We start from the raw sequence: 18,840 nt of genomic DNA, 5'->3' as shown, positions 1-18,840 counted from the left end.
ACTTACCCCCTCCAATTTCCAGTATACACCCTACAATAGATTTATGTGTAAAAATACTTTTAGCGCAGACTGTAACTAATGAACAAATATGAATGTCCGCTTTTGTTTTCTGTTCTTCAACGTCTTGTGTGCAAACTTCAATACGCGTTCCTGCAACACTAGTTGGAGCCTGTCTGTATTTTACAACCGATAAGTAAGGATTTCAGCTGTGAAAAATAATTGAAAAACGAGTTGTATTAAAGCTTTTTTAGACGGTTATACTAGTTTCGATGATAGAGGAGATGACAATGACTATTCCCTGCAAACTTCTTGTATTGCACCAAAAACAACTGTTTTTTTAAAGCATCAACACTTTTGTAGAGATAACAGCTACAAATACGTGAATACAGATGAATTCTCTCTCTGCAACTATTCGAAGCTCAGCTCTTCTGAGGTTTATAATAATTGACTCTTAATGCCATCTATAGTTTGTTTTTGGATCTTGTTTATATCGTTCGCAGTAAACCCATTATTACAATATAAAATATCACCACAAATTATTAATAGTTAATTGTGTAAAGGCTTTTCAAGTAAATAGGACATCCCCTGGCTTAAAACAGGTTCAACAGTTTATGTAAGTGACTATATATATATAAATGTACATATATATATATATATATAGTCACTTATATATATATACAACGTAACAGCATAATATAAAGTTCGAAGTACCCATTTTACGCTAATTGTAGATGGACTAAATCAATGCGATGGCAGTATTCTTACTAAGACATCTAAAACAATGATAAACCTTTAAACGTTTAGTAATCTTGAAGTCCATACGAAAATGGTGTAGCTGTAAATATTTCATTTTCTTCAAAATAACTTCAAACCCTCCTGAAAATGTTTCTGTGGCGCAATTCCCGAATAAAGTGTATCGTACTTACCACATCAGTCGCATTGCATTTGATGCTTAGACATACGTTGTGCCTGTTTGCTAGATACTACTTTACGCCAGTCGTACTGTTGCTCCCAACGTCCCAAATGCTGTCAAATCATAATCGTGGACGTTCTTAACTTTCAAAGTGTAGTCATGGACGTTCTTAGCTTTCAAGCGTAGTCATAGACGTGTTTCAAATGTGGCCTATAAAAGGCTATTTCAAACAAATGGGTCTGAACGAAGAAATTGAATTCATACTCCAAGAGTTTGTCTAAATTTACTCATTTCAGGCTTGACTAGGACGAATTAGTAGCCTAATTATTTTGAAGGTGCAGTCATATGCTCATTCTCAATAAAACCGTTCTTGAGCATTATATTTGAAATTTTGAAGAAGCTGTGCTTATTTTTTTTTCGCCCGCAACAGCATACATTCACCATAACACTTGTAAGGTCTGCTATCATAGAAATCCTTCTATGATAGCAGACCTTGACATACATGATGTGCTAATTGTGCTTGGGTCCAAGATCTAGAAAAATCCGTCAAGTAATGTGTAGTTATAATGGAGAAGAAGACTAGACTGTATCGCTGTATATTGAAATTCTTGAGGTGAAAAATTGAGGTTAGTTTACCTTCTTTAAAATTTAGAAACAATAAATTGCTATATGTAAATAACAAAGCGTAAAACGCGTATATCATAGGAGATCAAAGAGCAGAGATACGCATAGTTCAACTACTTTGCAGGCGGAACGATTTTGACTGGAAATGATCAACTAGGATCACCTTTAGCAAACGGGCCATTAATTTCGAAGACAAGATACGAGGCTGCGCGCGACAGTCTGAGTACGCTTCAAATTGGAGATCGTCGTTCTGATTTTCGTCGAGGACAATACCACAGGGAGACATCCAAAACCAGAAACAAAGCAACAATTTGTGAAAAACACAAGACTAAGAAAAATGAAAATAATAATCAAGGAAAACAGGACACTCGTAAAAAAGGATTGCAGCAAAGTTATGGTCCTAGTAGCAGTAGTAGTAATAGTATAGATGGCATAGAACCACCCACACGGATACCCCAAATATTGCCCACTTACACACCATCGGACCAGTGGCATTTTAGTGGACAGCAATTTTACTTCGAGCACAAAGGTGAACAAAAGCAACCTTTCATCCTAACCGAACAGTACAGGTGGGTCACAGTTATTTGCCAATTTTTCAACACTTCTTTCACAATAAAAGAGCACGGAGTTGTAGAAAACCCTAGATAATAATCCTATTTAGTATATAGTAGTAAAATGACAGTAGAATAAAACAACTTAGCAAAAGAATTAACCGCTGGGTATCTTTTCAGGTAAGATGCATACTACGTATAACCAGGCGAACGTGTCGTTTGTATGTGCAATGTGCTTCAATGCGATACAGAAAAGTCTCCTAAGGCTAGCGAAAGATACAAGCAGAATCACTTTAAGAACTTATCTCATTCGTAAACGTTGCAGCATTTGCAATAACGTTTCTACGTTTTTTTTTTAAATACAGCACCCAAGCGAGTTAGCAATACTGATTTAGCGATTCATACGGATGAATGATCGTCTAGTGATTCACGATAAGCATCTGATAAATCTATCGGCAAATGTAGACGAATGAATGAGTTTTTGCAAGTATGAATAGAAAGATTTACATATCACAAAAATTCTGATGCTTGGAAGAAGCGCAGACGAAGCCTAGAAAACATACGGTATCTCTATTGAATGCTAAGCTATAGAAGCCACGATGTTGTGCATAACGAGTGAGAATTTTGGGTTACACGAAACTTACCTATGTAGGCCAAATCTTAATATTTGTAAAATAATCGAGTCCCCAATCCAACGTCATTCATACTATCGCTTTAGATCTTTAATTAAAAGCGTGTTCCTGCACGTGTTTTTATAAGTAGACTATGTCTGAGTCTTGATTAATACCAGCGTTACTGCATGCACATTCATTAGTAATATTTAGCATTGAAAGTAATTTAAACGTCCATTACTCATATCTATTTTCATAGCTTATATATTTATTATAGAATAGGAGCGCCGTGAAAAGCAATATTTTATAGAGATTTAATCTTTTAGTGGAAGTGATGATGGTGATGACGATGACTCTTCGTTCCGCCCGACGATCATTCTCTCGTCGCTAGGTGAACATTTAGGAAGCATCGACCACATCGATGGCCAGGGTCATAGTCATCCAAGCGAAGAACATCTAGAACAACAGCCAACTTTTCGCCTACACCGTCACAATGCGCGCGAAAACAATGAATTTAGCCACCATCAGTCAGACGATAAATAATCATGTTGATCATATAAAACAAGGACAAACTATCAGTAGTCTAAAACGTAATTTGGAATTACATAGATTATACATATTTATCTCTAAACCAAACTTCTGCTTTTGAATGAATCCGCCATGCCTTATGCAATTTAAATTTCAACATTGTAAAACGGGTACAGATAGAAATTTGGCTTTTTTTTATAGGTGTCAATGTGGTAACAACAGTCAATAACAGTAATCACTATTAATATATACTGAACGAAAGAACCCACTACAGCTGTGTTGACTTTCTGGAATCTACGTAGCCTAAGTTGCAGCCTGAACACATCTATCACCTTATAGGCAAAACTGTGAGACTATCAAAACTGCGTAAAAAAGCAAATTCATGAAAAAAGGAGCAGTGAGTATTGCGTTTATAGCCTTTCAATAAGCCAGTAGACATCGCTGAATTGCTGTGCAATAAATACACTGCACAAAAATTCAGCTATAGAAGACAGAAAACAATGAAACAACTAATTTCGCTGTCATCATTGTCATTCTAGTTTTTTTTTTTGCAGTTAATTTATTTTTCAAGAAGTCAGGTATAAATAAGGTTACATGTTCTAATTGTACCTTGTTATCAATATTACATACAGCTTTACTTTAGTAGCTTAACCCATTAGTCCTATAGTTAAACCTTGAAATGAGTATCATACGTCGGAGTTTTAAGCACTCACGACCTATAAATTTACATTTATATAAAGGAAAGATGGCTTTTACGTTACATGCAAATTCATATTGTTTAACTAAAATATAGTAACTTAATCCAATTCTGCAGATGTAGTGTACTTTAAACCTTTTCTGTACTTCAATAAAGGTTGTTAAGTCAATATCTCGTTTTTATTTTTTGTAAAAAAACATTCGGCCGACATTTACAAAATTCACTTGATTATTCGTATACAATTGCTCAAAATATTTGGATAACTAATCAACTGGCACTTGTACTATATTTGGTCGCACGTTAATTTAACAATGTACAATTCCCAATTTTTTTAATCACCCAAGCATTTTAAAATAGTATGATTGTAAAGCCTTCATATGAGTTAGAGTTAATTTTATTCCGCTTAAAGTTATAACTTAAAGACACATGTCTTTTCAGTCTGTAGGCGATTCACTCAGTGTGTTTAGATTTCTGCTATGGTATTACGGTTATTATTATTGAATTTATTCACGTAAAGTATAAGCGGTATTTACGAATGTTGGTATTTCAATAAATTCGACGTTAAATAGATAAATTATTATATATAATTTGCACAATCTAGTATATAATATCAACTAATATCGCATCACCGACAAAATTAACTCTGACGACATTTACAAGGATAGTGACATCTTTTTTTCACATAAACCTTGCAGTAGCAACACTGTTATGTCATTCGACAGCTTGCTTTCCTGTCATTTCTACCTGGCAACTTGCAGTAACTACACTTAAATGTTTGCTCCTACACATTCCTTCACTCAGTCTGCCTCTACCTAAATAGTGTTAATAAAAGGTTTTAGTAAGCGGTGGAATTAGATCTTTTTTTTTTTACAAAAATCTATAACCAACAGTGACCAGCCGACCAGTTTCACGAAAGAGATTACTGGAAAATCAATCTCACAGAGTGAGCGTCAATTCATCCAAAAAAAATCTTTGCTAACGTACAGAAAAGAATACCTCGTTTTACGTTACATTGTTGGAAGGAAAAGGAAACAATCGTTTGAGATGTGATGACTAGAGGTTCCCTAGAAAAAGTAATGTTTTCATATTTATGGCTCGCTCCCTTTTGTGTCACTCAAAAACGAGTTGTTGCCAAACTCGAAAATTTTCACAAAATGCGTTACAAATTAAACCCCATCGATGATAATCGAGACAAACTATGAGAAACTACTAAATATAAATTTTCACATATACACAATTTTAATCGTTAAGCCGCGACATCTGAGAAGTCGCTATTTGAGAACCAGCTCCTCACTGAACGGCTTGCAATGATTCGAGGCTTTGCGAGTTGCTCGACACAAAAGCACAATGTATCCATGAAATATACGGATTTCCATTTCGTTCTTTTCATAGTTCTACGCGGCCATTTCAATCGAAAGTGTCGTCATTTCCAATTCTTTTAAAACCGCAACGGACAGTGCTGACGCCAGACTAATTTGTCTAAATATTTACCATAGCAAGAACAGCAACGTCTGTGACAAACCTCTCTAAAGAGAACACTACTATGGTTTGCCTATTGACATTTTTGAACTAGCGAAGTGAACACGACGTTCTAATATTGAATAAATAGAACTTTTAGATCAAGCAAAAACAATCATACAGCGTCGAAAGGTTAAATTGGAAGTTAACAGAGGTTTTCCTAGAAAATATACCTGACTGCGGTGGATAAATATTGTGTCTAGTGTGGACCTTGGTGAAAAGCAAATTAAAATTTGATTTCGAAGTTATCGTGTCAAATACAAGAAAATCAATTTAATAGATTCCGTCCTGCTCTAAACTAACGTACGTGCTGAAAAAGTCTTCTGAATCAAATGCACAATACTCGTATAACAGTATGTAAATATGTAGCATGCGCAACTTAATCTGACCAATCAGTATGTTATCTGTAAAAACAACACAGCTACACTATCTATAAGAAAGTTCAAAAAGTCGCTATCAGTTTCATCAATCGCCATTATGATTATATGGATAAGATTGACCAACTGAATAATTTCATTAAAATAGATTACTTCGAATCGCAAGCTGACCTTGATGTTGAAATCTGTTTCTCATACGTCAGAATACTTAGGTACCAAGCAAATGGAACAATATTTGCAGTCCATCATACCTTTGAACTAACTAGAAGTATTTACATACCTATAAAGCGTAATTGTATATAAGCTGAAACCTTTTTATGCTTTGCTTTTAAGATTGTATTTAAGAAGAAAAAACATTTCACAATCTTCCTATTTATATATCAAAATTTTCAAAAAAATCCTAGAAGTGTTACTCTTGATGGCTACGTTTATATTACACAACGGTAGTTTCAATTTAGAACCTGAAGCTTTCACTAGCCAATTTAAAAATATTCCTTTTCGAAACAGCAAACAGTAATTGTGCGTTAAGGGATATTGCTAGGCATAAACTCGCCACACCGATGCTCAAACACGATACATACAAAAAAGTCCGCCGGAACTAAGTTTCAAGCTGACAAAAGGCCAAACAGTGCAAAAAGGCGTAAAAAGGCTAATAATGGAAATTATCTGGATTACTCAGTTAACAACTGGTTAGTAACAAATTATGAAACTGCTTTGTGAGTAATTTAAATAAATGTTTGAATCCCTTAAATCTAAAACCTATCGGGGATCTGTTGGACTCAGATTCCATCTTCGGACTTTCCAAAAGCCGCATGAAGACTGGAAATAACATAAACCGTTCATTTCGGGCAAAAAATATTTTTCGTCCAGCGCAAAGTGACTGAGCGCAAGAGAGAATATGTCACTTCCGCTCAAATTACGAAAATAGCGCATTAGTTCTTACAAGGATGAATTTTCTGTTTTATTTTTGTAGAAAGAACAGGCTTTATTCTACTACCAAAAATGGCGGGAGACCACATGCCCATTATGACAAACGGCTCGCTAAACTTTTAACCCAATTAGGTGCCATACTTCGTTTAGTAAAACCGTGAACTATACTTAATAAGCATGCTTAATAAAATCGACTAAACAGACTTTTCCTGCCTGATGTTTGCGCCTGCGAAAGTCGGGTTATTTCTTATTTTCTCAAAACGAAACAATTTCTAAGGCTCACCAATATATATACATATTGCAAACCTAGTCATTTAAAATTTCATAGCCTTCGGAGTGAAAACAATTGTTTATGTAGTAGGTGTGACGTTTTTCCACTCTTACTCCTTTGACGCTTTTTTTTTGCTAACATCCAAGCGAACACGCTTGTTGTCTGCTCGTTAGAAATTCTGAGGACGGTAAGTAGAGTCTTCTCATGCTGCTATCTATTACCACCCGTAATTCGAAATTAGTTCTATTAGTTCATTCTTTGATTGTTATGGAATTCTTTAGTTCGTCAAAAATAATGTAAGTAAGCTTCAGCAATCTTTTGCCAAGGCTCTATTCCAAAGGTACCAATACCATAAGATCTATTCCAATACCATAAGAAATGATAAAGTTCGGTTCTTTTAATGAGAGGATGCAACGTTGGGCGATATTGTTGTTGCTAGACATGAAAATGCAAACAGATATGACATAAAGCTTGTAAAAATTTAAGAATTATGACTACAATTTAAAAAAAGAGGGTTCTTATTTATAGAAGAGACCTTATTATTTCAACCTGTCCCAAATAATTTGGCTAAAATGAAAGAAAAAGGTATGTTTTCTAATTAACCAGACCTTGTAAAAGGAGTACTGCAAACGAATTAATTTGGTTTTAAGATATACGCATATATGCATAAATCCAAGCTTTAGCTATCCCGCTTAAAGCGCTTGTCCCCTTTTTAAATCTTTATTGCTCCGGCGGGCGCTGTGTTAGAAAATTCTACTTGTAAGGAACTATAGCGTAAGAAGTACCGCCCGATCCGTAAAAATTTGAGAGCCTAAGAATATCTTTAATAAACCGCAGAATTGGTAACATTTTTTACTTCCCCGTCTCATAATCAATCTCTATATTTAGTATATTTTTATACCCAAATGTTTAAATGTTCAACTTGTTTTATAATACAAACGCAAACAATATACACTAAACTGTATTTATATGGAAACGCTTCATAAGTATAAATATTTTGGAGAACTCATAAAAATCTGTCAAATCTATTTTATCCACAAGAATTACTTCGTGGAAAACCGTATTACGTTCTTTTACCTCGTGTATGTTTAGATTCTTAGTGCACTGTACGCGTTCACCACACATAAGCATATTAATGTCTATCCAATGAGCTATTTTGACGTATCTGTTTATTCACTACAATTTAATGCACCATTTTGACATATGTGATTCTTCAACATTACTAGTTATGAGGTCCGTACCATAGTACTTCTGTGCATCACTTAAAACTTTTCCTAATTTTTACTTCCTTTTTCAGTGTATTTGTTTTTAACTAAATAGGGGAATGTCGAATATGTATTAAAGTGCACAAGTCAGGGCATATTGTTTTCGGATTTCCATTCAAACAACCATGCTTGTTATGTCACTGGCATCGTTCTTACTATTTCATCAAAAATACCATTTTCCACCGAACCGTACGGAAGCTGGACGTAATCTTGTTAAAGGTCATGAAGGTCTGCGTAATCTGATTTGACTAAAATTGGGCTTACTCGTTGATCGTCGCTCTCATAGCACCGTTTATTGCTCTACACTGGTTCAAGTTTTTTGCTGTGCTGAAACATTAATGAACCAGATCAAGCGCATTGTGTGACGCTTGCGTGTGCATTGGCACAGTATTTAACCTGTTACTCTTCTCGGTCTATAGGCGGCTTGATTGATGGCGCCCGTTTTTACAGTTTTCTCCATCATCTGTGGTCGAGTAGGAATTGAGCTACGACATTAGTTTACCTAACCTATGTAGCCATCGAGAGAACAGTATGCGTCCGAATCCAGAGCACTATAGGACTAAGATAAAAGCTGGATTGTATTTCACCGAAATGCCAGCCCGTTAACATATCCTTCATATGAAGCATCATATTTTAGCAGCTCAAGCCTTTATTCGATCGTTTTCCAAGGATTAAATCTGTTTTTTAAAACGATTTTAATTAAAAACTTAGATAGACACTTATGCACATTTTCTCAGATACCACCAGCTAACTTAAGGATTGTAACGATAATACCTACCGTAAACATTTGACAATTCACTTACTCAATTTTATTCCACATCATAGCTATTATACCTTTAATCTGTCTAAAGTAAATGCTGTAAGTTAATGCCGATAGAGGACTGTTTCTTTTGCCCAGGAAATCATTAAGTTTATTTCTGAATAATAAATACTTGTGTACAATCCACACGTTTTCTAATTGAGTAGCAAATATTAATACTTCTCCGATACCACTAACCGAGAACTGGTATAAGCCCTCCAAACAGATCACCTCCACCAATTATATGAGACGCTACTCCTGTGACGATATCTGAAAGTGAATAAAAATCACATTGAGGTAAACATCACGCGCACTTTTAGAGCTCTTTGGCTGTCGTTAAGCGGTGTCAGGGTCTGCGTAGTCGAACTACCACACGTGTAACATCTACAAAAAAAAAAGAATCACACCATCTGTTTCGTGCTACAAGTATTGGAACGAGTTACTTACGGTTAAACTACAGTATGGGAACGACTTTTCTGCCTTGCGAAAGTATGACTAACACGCTATCAAGTCTTAATACGTTGAAATCTCAAAACTGACTGACTGAATGAGCGCTACATGCATATTGCATGTATAAACGCTAAATGGCGAATTCAGTCAAAGAATGAACCGTTCTCGAGGTTACTGTACATTACTGAGTTTCATTTTAGTTTATTATCGAATTTTTCATAGACACTTCAATTTTGAAGTACTTTTTCAATTAATAGTAAATATAATGTTCATTGCTTCTCTTTCTAAATATGAAATTGTGGCAATATTTATCAATAAAGCACGGTGGTACTCATATAAATAATAGAAATTACATGTGAACGTGTATATTCGTAAGCGACGCATTGTAAACTCCAACAGTTAAACTAATGAACACGGATATTCCATCATCATCATCAACTGTTAGAATCTGTTAGAACCCTTTTCCTCTGTAGACATTGTTTTCATTATTAAGGGAAGATACATGACTAATACGATACACAAATAATAAGATACATGAAAAGATGCCTCCTTCTGTGCTTCATAAATCGTTATAGACCTATATCATAAAAATTTTAATAGGCGAGAAAGTGCAAAACAAAGGTGGTGCTTTTTTTTATAAATTTATTGTCGACGACTTATTATTATACAAGAAAAATATAGTTACTTCATAAAATATCGAAAGCTCTAATTGAAAACTCCTGCTCCATAAATTTGTATGCTTCTTTAACGGCTTTCGAGCTTAAAGTTGCTGCAGATTAACACCTGACACTCAACGAGGCAACTTACCAAGCTTGTGTATTTTGCTAATGTGGGTTAGATCATCAATATTATCAGCGTGCATTGCATCATCAGAGAATTAGCTGCAATACATAGTACTTTAGAAAATGGACATAAGATAAAAAGCTTTTACTATTTCGATTACTAACAATTTCATTACAGCACACATGATATAACAATCCAATTATTAAAAAATCTATGTATTAAAAACCAAGGCCGACAGGCAAATGATAACTAGTTAGCTTATAAAGCCCACGATGGGTGCTTTCGGATGCGGATATAACTAGTACACGTTAATTTACATGTAGCAGTTTACACGTGGATCAAATAGCTCCCGTGCGCATACAAAGAGTGTCGCAGCATTGTGCTAGGATATCAGATATAGCTATTTGCTTATAGTTACCAGTTCCAACGGAGAGAAGGTTTAAGGTTCCTCCGATAACTCCGCCAATTCCTCCATCTTTCGTATTAATCCCCAACGCATTCGTGACATCCGTTATCAGCAATGTTACACTACCTACCAAATTCCAAAACATGATTAATGAAACATCATGGAAAAATTCATATAGATATCCAGAATTCCCAAAAAGATGATGGATATATTGCTTAGCAATCGTCAACATATCTAGCCATCGCATTTCTTAAGTAAGTTATCAATAACTGGATTGGGAACGGTAATGGAAATCGCCAGTACACAGCCGTTAAGAAGCCTCGGAACGCTGGTGTTGTTATGTAAATAAAAAGGAGTGACTTCAATACGCGCCAAAACACCGTTTTTCTACTTTATACGGTTTAAAAGTTGCTGAAGTTTTGCGGTAAGCTAAATAGCTCTGAAAAACTTATTATGTTTTTACGAATGTGTTTTAAGTATTTTTCCGTTTCAAGCGGAAAAGCGGAGCGAAAGCACAATAGCTCGCTAAAATAAAACCGCTAACGTCCTTGCTGGGCTCGCTTGACTTCTTCCCGATGTCTATAGTCCCAAGGAATAAAAAATTAGACTATCAATGTTGATGGCTAAGTCTGAGTGATTGACTGAAGCGATCACCCCTATCGGGCTTCCGTATAGGTCAAACCTGTGACAATTAAAACACTAGCTGAAATATTTCTTTAAAACGCTCAGGCTTTTAAGCTTACGAGTATCCCAGTGAAAAGAAAAAAAAAACGGCACCCAGGCCTTGCTTCGAACAACGGTTACCCCTAAGATTTCAAAGCCATATATATATGCAAGACTTAGAAAACGGGATGCGCATAAAAAAAAATCATTAGGGAAGGAGAGTGGTAACCACACCTCAGCGCACTTTAGAAACGACTGAGCCAGGCATTATTGCGGACAATTTGATCACGGATAAAAAGACGGGAGGAAGCACTATCGTTTTACTTAATACAGATGCCGATAAGATGCTATCATTTTTGAAGTTGCCTAGGTAGTGTAAGGAAATTCTCCTCCGACATATGTATTTTCTGCTCGCAAGAAAAAAAGGACAATGCCTTCCCCTTCACGACTGAATGCACAGCACTGGAAAATCTTGGGCAAATATTCATGATGCAGGCAACAAAGCGGCGTAGACTATCAATTTGAAGGTTTTTCCGTGTGTAAGCACCTCTAGATAATATTGAAAAGAAAATGACAGACGTACTAAAAAAAATATTTTTCTTGTAGAAATTATTGTAAATAGAAGATAAATAGTTGTATAAAGCCTTTAGCATTAGCTAATAAATATTCGGGCTAGTACGAATAAATACATTAAGAAAAGCTGAAACACAAAAATATCCTTAAAAAACTGTGATCACGAGTTTCTCCTTCATTTAAAATATAATGACTATTGGAAGGCTAGACTGGTTTGCTATATTTAAATGGCCGGACTAAAACGCATCTTGAAGTTACATTAAAACAATTGGCTAACTCCCAATTAAAATAGAGGTTCTCATGCAATGACATATTCTCGCATGTAGTATCTCTCATATAATTATCTCGGTACCTCGTGAGCCCATTGGACAACGCGCTTTGATTGACTTTTATTACTCCCTAAAGGACCGATCTCGAATCTCAAAATACATGATACACCCGCTTCTGGCTGTTGCTGAATATACATCTATTATTTCTGTACGTTAGATGCTTGCTTGAGAGAGACTCTGCACTAACATGTAGTAGAATCCGGTGCTCGTTTCGTGTTGAGGACCAGGTGTCTGAGGTGATGTTTAACCAGTACCAAACGTAACAAATGGAACATGCATTTAACATGTCATGGAACGTATGATCGCTTAAATTGAGAACTCTTTCGATTTTTCCGATAACCTCTCTAATTCTCCATTTTGACATCTAATATCATCGTTTGGCATTCATCATAAGGCTGGCTCCCAGCTCGAAATGAAATGACTATACCCGGATTCGAATCTGATCCACGACGAATTCCTAAGATAAGCAGGCAAATACGTTACCCACTAAACTATAATGGGGTCAGCCCCAGCGACCTAGAGGCATCAAGCGATGCCACATATACCATCTAGTAGTACGTGTTCCTTCTTTGAAGCGAGACAGTGAAAACTAAGCGTGTCTAAAAATCTATGTGTCCGGTATCACAATCAGCCATTTCTAAACAATTTTAAAATATTTGCAAAAAAGTACGTCTAAAAGTATTCTAAATTTAGAGATAAGAGAGCAAGCTTGTGTTGTCAGAACTTTGTTTTAAAGATGATGTGCTTATAACGGTTATTTGATGGCTCAGGTACTATTTAGCACTGCGCTTTGACTTTCTATTACATATCTTGCATGAATGTAGAAAAAATTGCATGAATGTTTTCACTTCATAGTTGTATGCCATACAAAAACCTATTTGAATATTTCTTAACTGAATAATAACGGTTTGCTTACGCGTAATTTCCCGGACCATCTCAAAAATTGATTCAAGTATGTCAGAGAACTGCTGTTCGTTCGGCGGACGTGCTGTCAAAAAGATAATGAGGAAATGAGGCAGGTTAGTAAGCCTTAAATACTAAATTATATTATACCAACAAATCCATTTGAATCATCAAAAAGATGATAAGGTGCTCTCCAAAGTGGGATATTAAAAAAAACATTTTACTACTTTTGAAAACTAATTTTTTTAAGGCTGCTCTAAAAAATGAATGGGCGGTATTAAGCATCTACTGCAGCCAAAAAAAACGTTTAATTATGAATGTTTATCCAAACCTTATACAATTTATGCTGTTTTATTAAGATGTTCACAATGGGTCACACCTAATGCAACTGAGCGCACTTAGACCCTACCTAAGCTTTTAAAGAAGCGCTAAAGGAAAAACACACTGATGTGTAAACTGATGTAAAGTATGCTAAAGAAGGTATATAGCAAGCGAAAAGACAATTATAAATAACTAAAGTTGTGCGGTGCGTAGGTATCAATTTACAGTTAAGAGTCAGTTAGAGAATTTTTGGCATGATCAAGTTTATATACCCATAAGGTTTGGTAAACAAATAAGATTTAGACGCGATGAATTAATTTTTTAGCATCCCTGCACAATTTAACAGCTAAAACCTTGTTAGCTGTTTCGAACGTAGTACTTGTGTTACAGTGTGCATTTTACTGGGTAAGATATAAAACATATTAATCATAACGTTCTTCCACTAAACTGAGTTTCTTTATATCATAATATATGTTTGGCACAGGTGTTACATATCGCTTAAAACAGTTCTTTTTAAACGATATCTAACACCTGCATCTTCGCCATTTGAAACGCATTTTGCTTTCTAAGCTCTCTGAGATCGACCGGAAGAGCCTTCTATTAAGGGAGCTATTGAAACAAAATAGCTATCAGCTGACTGGAAAATTGGCGATCTAAGTCTGAATATGTCCTGTTAAATGAAGATGTTTTACGAGCCTCGTATAGGTACAGTTCATGTTACTAATCTATTTGGTAAACTGACGCGGAGCACTTTTTTTAGATCCAAGATACTATCCGTAAATTTAACAAACCGCTTTCGTAAGCTTCTCAGCTATAAACGTATTTCCGTACATTACATAAATAATCCAGATATAGTTTAGAAAATATGTGACCCGGACAAAATACGAAATAGAAGGTATCGAAATTGAGTTCTTTGCCCCTTAAAACATTCACTCTTGGAGGCTGAATCCCGGGAATGTTCCGTCGCAAGAAGCAATCACAAAGACTTTGCGAAGGACAGACATCGCTTTTAAACCATACGTAACATTTCAGTGACAAAATAAAACAAGATTCATAAAAAGTAATCTATTAAACTTTATTACTTACTCATTCGAAAATTTTGGATTATTTTGAACAATGTGTCATTAACAGACGAAATGAAGAGTAATAGCTAAAGACTTAATATAAATATTTACATAAAATCCTTGGCTATTTACCACTATAAGCACACGCACTGCAGTCAGATAATTATGAATTTAGAGGCAAATATATAGGTTAGTAATAATTGGTGAGTTCCGTTTCTCAAAAGTAAATAATAGTTTGTTACCATCGTTTAGAAATAGCAATTAATCGATTTTATTACTTTTCTTCCGTGTCTTAGATACAATGATCTAAGGTCGTTGTCATGCCGCGGCGTGAAGGCACTTCATTGCATGTGTCCGGTTTATCCGTAACTTCATTAATTCATCATCGCCTGGCAATGGAGTTGGGTATTTTTCGTCATAGGAGAATTTACTAAAAATTCGGTCGCGACTTACACCCCACTTCATGGATCTTCGTATGGCACGCATTATTACACTTTACTAGTGTTACTCGAGACGCTACCGTAATTCTGCTCTAACCTAGCAGGATATTACGCAGGGCCTTTCTGCCACTTACTGACAACGAAATGCATCCCGTTTATTGAGTATCACTATGTGACGCGAAATTGGTGGTTGTTGTTTCTGCGTGTCGTTCACTCTTCATTGCATTACATAATCACTTAACTATTTGAGATTGAATCTGTATGTCCTTAGTTTTACTAGATTGTTTTTAACACATTAACGCGCAATGTGTCTCTTTATGGATTTCGCATTGCATTTAGTTATTCCGATATTTAGCTATGCCAAGACTTTATCGTAAGCAACGAAAGCACGTGTTCGTGTGAATAGGTTTTTTTCATTTATCCTTTAGCGAAATGTCCATTCGACACGATTATGACGAACCTGCCATTCAATGATATTCAATTGTGCTATCCACTGAATGCCAACATTTTTAAGGCACATGTTTGGCATCGATTATCTTGGCGGTACAGCAAAGATGGCGTTTGGTCAGCTTAACTGGGATCCGTTATTGCAGGAATACTGGATACTCGGAGGGCCCCATATGCAAGTCGACACATACTTGAAGAATCCCAATTTCTGCAAGCCGCAAGAGGGCGCTGTGGTGTACCTCACCGCCTCCCTATATTTATATGAATATCACTCTTTGATGAATTTTCCTAGCTGATGAATGAGTATCCGATTTATGTATTTGCTCAACAAGTAATTGTTTGACATTAGAAATGCAATGAGCCGAGTCTTCCACGCACTATGGTATAAAAGGACAAAACAATTCTGTTCGAGCAATTTTGCTGAAACTTCACTTAAGCTAAAACCTTACGGTTACTACACATTTGTAATGGCTTTCGCTTTATCTGGCATCCAAGAATGGCCCTATATTGCGGAGGAAGACTATGGTCTAAGTTAACCGAAATAACAAATGCGGTACCTGCTGTTTCACACACAGTAAAGTGTTAATTAACATGGTTTAAATCTACACTTATCATGTATGGAGATAATAAATTGCTTTTCGTTAACATTACAAAACATTGTAACATCTTTACACAATCTTAGCGTTCTCGAAAATGCCATTAGTATCGTCAACAGCGCTTTCTTGTAATTTTGGCAATAAAAATAATAACGATCTTATAGATATTCATGAAGTAAGACTGATTAACTGAAACATTTTAAATTATAGGAATAATTATGAAAAGACAAAGGATAATATTGCGAAGTGATATTCACAACAGAACCGGAAAAAATTAATCACAAAATGACCAAAGAGACAAAAAAGGGCATTTTAAGAGCGTAAAACAACATTATAATGATAAATTCAAAAACTACAAAGGCAAATTGCGTTAAGCGCCTTGTCAAAGAAATCACAGTAGGGCTAAAAGAAACTACGCACTTCCCTTAAAAGTCCGGGGCTTCTTATAGCAGTGTACTTAAGGAAGCATCTTATTACTACCATCTTCTACTTCAAATAAAACTCGCGGTACTTACATATACAATATTATGACATAGCTATTTGATCTTCTTAGGTCGCTAACTAAAAACATACTAAGACTAAGTAAAAGATAAACAATCGCATGTGTCTTATAGGTTTTGTTAGGCAAAAGACTTCTACTTTTCATAAAATAGATACTTATTATTTTTTTTTTAACATTATTTGGAAGTTCATCCTCGGACCAAAGACTTGTATCAAGAAATTGGTACTAAGTAATAGAAGTCCTTAAAAACTGCGAAGTAGAATAATGCTACATGTGAAACAACGAGCGAAAGTACGCACTTCGTAGCCACAAGTTTTTACTTACATGGTTGAGCTAAGCAAAGCGTGGCAAACAGCTCAAAAACCACAAGCACAATGACGTATCTCGAAACCTCAAGTAGTCGATTCCGCCTTATGTATACTTGTTGAATATTCATTTTCTTTTAACTCAGCTATCTATAGGGTACAAAAGGCAAGTTAATTTATACTTTATAAACTAATTTCGTGGATTCTTGAACAACTATGCCAAATTTTTGGATATTACTGGTTGACTTTCTTCCGTTCAGAAAATATTTTAATCAGCAGCACGGCTATTGTTTTTAAGCTTATGACTACGGACTCACTGTAATATTCCTTCCTTGATCTACACTGTTTGCTCGTTCATTATGGTAAAAAAGGGATACACAAATGTGTGCTAAATAGGGCTAAATAGGTCATGGTCTTGAGATTGAGCTTTACAACGTAATTGAGAAAGAAGGCCACTACTGAACCGCCAAAAAATCGTGTTGCAGTCTCCAACATCTGAAATGATACACTTGTTTAGGAAAAACAATGGCGACATCACTAATTTAAGTGTAGTTAGAAAGATTTGCCTCATATGATGTCTTATAGGCAGTGACCCACAAAGAAAGTTATTACTAATTAATTTTAATAATAAAAATTGTTCTCCTTTGTGGCTGTTTAACATGAAATAGTATAAATTTCGCAATTTGCTATGAATGGTAATCTTTGAAATTTTAGCAAAAAACTACAGTTTAGGTAGTGCTTTCTCATTAGTTTGATGCGCATCAATGGAGGCCACAGGATTTTCGAGATCTATGTAATCTGAATGAACTTACTTATATGTTCCTTTCCAGGACTTTCCTAAGCAAATTTGATAATGATCTGATAAACAAAATTCTATAAAATGAGAAGTATAATGTAATACTGTGACTGCAAAGTACTAGTTGGATGGTTAGATTTCACTTCATTTTTCTACATTGTTATAAAACCTGCAAACTTTACCATAACTTTTTCTTTATCATAACGATTCTCAGATTTCGCTGGAATGCTTCGGTTGGAATAGCTTTACAGTTACATATAATACATGAGATGAAAAACTTAAGGAGCCTAGTAAATTTCACAGCCACAAGAAATTAATATCTATGTATAGAAATCTATATAATATAAGGTTTATATCACATATTCATTTTTCTTGAATCTTTGGTGTACATCACTCCTCTTCCATCAACCTCTATTTATACCTCTAATCAACAACGTACCTCTACGTGGTACGTTGATGATTGCTTGAGATTTGTGGCAGACCATTCGATTCGTTATGGAACGACATTTCACCTCACTCACGAAAATTTCAGACGTACTGATAAACTGTGACTTTTCGTTTATAAAATATACCTAAGTTACTTTTGACTTGCTTAAATTATTTGTAGAGACGAAAATGTATCCCTACGCCTTATTCATATTAGACATTTTCACCTTTGTCAGGTACTTTGTAACATACCATTTTACAAAACAATACAATAAAATAGAAGCATAGAAGAATAACACAGTGCTAGAACTGCGCTGTTCTTTTCTGCGCAATGTTCATAAACAAAAACGCCTTTGGACATAAGCCTAGGTAGCCTCATTTACAGAGGCCTCTGCAAAAAATACACGTGCAGTTTCCGTTTGGCTCGTAATAGTATGAGCTAGCATATATAACATGGCGAAAGCTACATGCAGTGTGACTAACTCTTGCGTGTTGGCTCTCTCTTTATGGTTTGTTCGATGCCGGGAGCTTTTGGTATTTGTCTGTCAGATTTCATTATTCAGAAAGAGAGAGAGAGTCATTTATATTCAAAGGTGCACCTTAAGGCCTGTCATAATCTGCCTAACTGTGACGTGAATGAGTTGGTTCTCACGTTAGCTTATCCAAGTGCTTCGTTTCTTTTTTGCCCGTTGTGTGTAGTTATATGTTCCCTTTTTTCGTTGTTTTGGTCCAGAAATTTGTAATTTACGAAA

At 35.4% G+C, this 18,840-nt stretch overlaps 2 protein-coding genes and 1 long non-coding RNA gene across 8 annotated transcripts in view; 2 read left to right on the top strand and 1 right to left on the bottom strand.

The window, feature by feature from the left end:
• The window catches only part of LOC111267634 (uncharacterized), a 28,365-nt gene extending 24,272 nt beyond the window's left edge, over window positions 1–4,093 (top strand). Inside the window, exons 3-4 of one of the 2 annotated variants that reach the window (XM_086971386.1) lie at window positions 1,662–2,106; window positions 3,026–4,093. In XM_086971386.1, coding sequence (XP_086827512.1) covers window positions 1,662–2,106; window positions 3,026–3,242 — 662 coding nt within the window. In that variant the 3' untranslated portion in view covers window positions 3,243–4,093. Of the gene's footprint in view, window positions 1–1,661; window positions 2,107–3,025 lie in introns of those variants that run through there. The other variant, XM_022845977.2, reaches the window with a different exon arrangement.
• A 5,036-nt stretch (window positions 4,094–9,129) lies between these two features.
• LOC111267640 (uncharacterized) lies at window positions 9,130–17,219 on the bottom strand. Of its 3 annotated transcripts, XM_022846002.2 has the most exons (5): window positions 17,184–17,219; window positions 16,886–17,016; window positions 13,205–13,276; window positions 10,736–10,849; window positions 9,132–9,354 (listed from the first exon to the last, which is right to left on the bottom strand). In XM_022846002.2, the coding sequence occupies exons 2-5, from the start codon at window positions 16,995–16,997 to the stop codon at window positions 9,278–9,280; spliced, it is 375 nt and encodes a 124-aa protein (XP_022701737.1). In that variant the 5' UTR covers window positions 16,998–17,016; window positions 17,184–17,219; the 3' UTR covers window positions 9,132–9,277. The 3 variants fall into 3 exon arrangements, with proteins under 3 accessions (XP_022701738.1, XP_022701737.1, XP_022701736.1); XM_022846001.2 differs by having other exon boundaries at window positions 16,886–17,212; XM_022846003.2 differs by lacking the exon at window positions 13,205–13,276 and having other exon boundaries at window positions 9,130–9,354; window positions 16,886–17,212.
• Window positions 12,662–16,118, top strand: LOC111267641 (uncharacterized). 3 transcript variants are annotated; one of them, XR_015313898.1, is made up of 4 exons: window positions 12,662–12,842; window positions 13,242–13,307; window positions 14,873–14,976; window positions 15,610–16,118. It is a non-coding gene; the product is annotated as an uncharacterized LOC111267641 (long non-coding RNA). The 3 variants fall into 3 exon arrangements; XR_002684757.1 differs by having other exon boundaries at window positions 14,873–16,118; XR_015313897.1 differs by lacking the exon at window positions 12,662–12,842 and adding an exon at window positions 12,862–12,954 and having other exon boundaries at window positions 14,873–16,118.
• Window positions 17,220–18,840: the final 1,621 nt, after the last annotated feature.

Source organism: Varroa jacobsoni, unplaced genomic scaffold (assembly GCF_002532875.2).
Source record: "Varroa jacobsoni isolate VJ856 unplaced genomic scaffold, vjacob_1.0 scaffold_1204, whole genome shotgun sequence".
Taxonomy (NCBI): domain Eukaryota; kingdom Metazoa; phylum Arthropoda; class Arachnida; order Mesostigmata; family Varroidae; genus Varroa; species Varroa jacobsoni.
This window is presented reverse-complemented; position numbering and strand designations above follow the sequence as displayed.